We start from the raw sequence: 3,102 nt of genomic DNA on the forward strand, positions 1-3,102 counted from the left end.
TACATCAGTAGACGGGCGATCTAACGATTGGTAATAAAATCCTATTACTTTAGTAAGGACCTCAGTTTTAAAACGTGGGTCCAAAATGGTTGCGATACCATAAATATAAGGAAAATCGGTAAAATATGTCTTCCATTTTTCCATCATATCTGCAAGAATCGGCCTCAAATTTGGGTTAGTATCATCATGTGTATATTTAAGGAGATGATAAAAACTAGTAATACATTCACTTATTACTAAGTGAACGTTCGGTTCATAAACATAAGAAAAAATCTTAGTCGCGTGGTCATACGCTTCTAATATGTTATGTACACCTATAGCTAACTCCCAAGTGTCATCAGCTATGTAACTATCTGTACACTCACTATATAGTTGTGTTATTACTGGACGATAAGCAATCGCCTTTCTTAATAAATCGTTGGTTGAGCCCCAACGTGTAGGAGTATCTAATGACCAACACACTTTTTTAAGTTGGTATTGGTCACATAATTGTTTATATCGTCTTTTTATCTTTCCGATCCTAAGCCACTTCACTATATCCCTAATTGGTTCTAATAAATCACTTAATTGTTTTATGCCTGCTTGGCAAGATAAGTTAACTATATGCGCACAACAACGTATGTGTAATAAGCTACCCCCAAGGATTAAACTAAAAGCAGGTTCGTTAAACAAAAGTTCTATACATTTAATGTTCGCGGTTGCATTATCAGTTGAACAACAAAATATTTTATCTAATAAGTTCCATTCTCTACATATCTCTACTAATCTATATTTTATGTTTTCACCGGTATGTCTTTCTGGCATTGTCTCAAAAGCAATTATTCTTTTTTGAATAATCCAATTTCGATCTATCCAGTGTGTTGTTACAAACATATAAGGTTCTAAATGTGGGGGAGCAGACCAAATGTCAGTTGTTATGCTAACCCTACCATTAAACGATTTAAACATTTCAACTAATTCATAGCGCATTGATTCGTATAATTTAATTGTGCGTCTTTTAAGAGTGCTCCTAGGGATTGCTCTATATTGTGGTTGCAAAGTTTTTCTATTGAGACGCTCGTATGCCCTACTTTCACCGTGGTTAAAAGGCAATTCATCACAAATTACATACCTAGAAAATTCATCAATCATGTCATTACGATTATATCTAAAAGGCATACCTGTGCTGGGAATTTCCCATTGTGTCTGTCGGCTTCCACTTGTGGTCCCGCTGCCGCTTGCTGCATGAGTTTCTTTTGTGATTCCATGCTTCTTTGCCAAATGTTTGTTAAAAGATCCCGTACCACCACCTAACAAGTATTCACAAAATACAATAAATAACTTTTTATAAAATATGAATATATAATGTATGAACGTATTATGTATGTATAAAAAACTTAAAAAGTATTTACCTCTGGCGAAACTGTATGAAACTAAGGGCTTTACTCCTTGACTTTCACAAATTTGACAAGTGCATAAGAAAATATCTGGATTCTCGGTTGGTTCTTTTGTGAAATACGACCACACATGTGAAACAGCTCTACCACTAGGAGGTGGCATTGCCGAAAAAGGTTGTCTTATTGGTTCATCTTCATCTAAATAAATAATTTAAAATTATAAAACTATAATTAAATAAATAAATAATTTAAAGTTTAATTAATTTGAAAATTAATTTGAAGAATAAAATTATAAAACTAACCGATAGTTTGGAAATTGACTCGTTTACCACGAGCTTGTCTTTGTTGTTGTTGTTCTCCTTGTTCTTCATGTGACCTTGTTGATGACTGTCGAGATATATGTATCCCAATTGGGGTCGTTGTTTCCTCTTCTTGTTCTTCTTCTTCATCAATTTGTATTTCTCTTTCCACTTCTTTTGCATAATAATGTAATTCTGGGTCGTACCCTTCCGGATAATTATGTTCATAATTATAATTACTAATGGAAGGTGTTGTTGATACCAACGGAGTAGAAGTGACCTTTCTTTTGGAGGAACTGGAACCTCCCAATGATTTTGCCACTTTAGTAACTTTTTTTGTGGCTTTTTTCAAAAATGAAGACATGATTGATAATATTTAAGTAATAATAGAAATATAGAATTAAGAAATAAATAAATAATTAATTATGTAACTAACTAAATTAAGAAATAATTAAAAGACTAATTATGTAATTAAGAGAATAATTGCGTAATTAAAGAATTAAGTAGAGAGAGTAAGTAGAGAGAGTAGGAGAAGAGATGAGTTGTGAATGAAAATGATTGAAAGTGATGAGTATATATAGAGGAGAAAGCAACGGCTAGTTAACGGTAACAAACGGTCATATTTTGGCGAACCGGTTCCATGGAACCGGTGGGCCGGTTCAACCGGACCGGTCCCGGTTCCGGTTCCACAGAACCGTTGAGCCGGTTCAACCGGACCGGTTCCGGTTCCGGTTCCAGAACCGGTTCCATGGAACCGTTGGACCGGTTCTCCCGGACCGGTTACGGTTCCAAACCGCGGGTTTTTTACCCGGTTCACGACGGTTGTTTCCGGCGGTTTCACGGTTCCGGCAACTTTTTTTCCGGCGGTTTCACGGTTTCGCGGTTCGGGGCGGTTCGGAACCTGTCGCAAACGGTTCTGGTTCCGGATCCGGTTCCAAGCGGTTCAGCACCGGTTCGGTTCCGGGTAACACGCCCCGTGGCCATGCCTATATATATATATATGTATACATATATATATATATATATATATATATATATATATATATATATATATATATATATATATATATATATATATATATATATATATATATATATATATATATATATATATATATATATATATTCATATATAAATATAAATATAAATATATGTATGTATGTATGTATATATATATATATATATATATATATATATATATATATATATATATATATATATATATATATATATATATATATATATATATATATATATATATATATATATATAGATACATACATACATACATACATACATACATACATACATACATACATACATATATATATATATATATATATATATATATATATATATATATATATATATATATATATATATATATATATATATATATATATATATATATATATATATATATATA

At 32.2% G+C, this 3,102-nt stretch overlaps 1 protein-coding gene across 1 annotated transcript in view; it reads right to left on the minus strand.

The window, feature by feature from the left end:
- LOC130808427 (uncharacterized) overlaps positions 1-1,568 on the minus strand; it is a 5,105-nt gene extending 3,537 nt beyond the window's left edge. Inside the window, exons 1-2 of the mRNA XM_057673902.1 lie at positions 1,392-1,568; positions 872-1,289 (exon numbers count right to left, since the gene is read on the minus strand). Of these exons, the coding sequence (XP_057529885.1) occupies positions 872-1,289; positions 1,392-1,539 (566 nt within the window). The 5' untranslated portion in view covers positions 1,540-1,568. The remainder of the gene's footprint in view (positions 1-871; positions 1,290-1,391) is intronic.
- Positions 1,569-3,102: the final 1,534 nt, after the last annotated feature.

This window comes from Amaranthus tricolor, chromosome 3, assembly GCF_026212465.1.
Source record: "Amaranthus tricolor cultivar Red isolate AtriRed21 chromosome 3, ASM2621246v1, whole genome shotgun sequence".
NCBI lineage: Eukaryota > Viridiplantae > Streptophyta > Magnoliopsida > Caryophyllales > Amaranthaceae > Amaranthus > Amaranthus tricolor.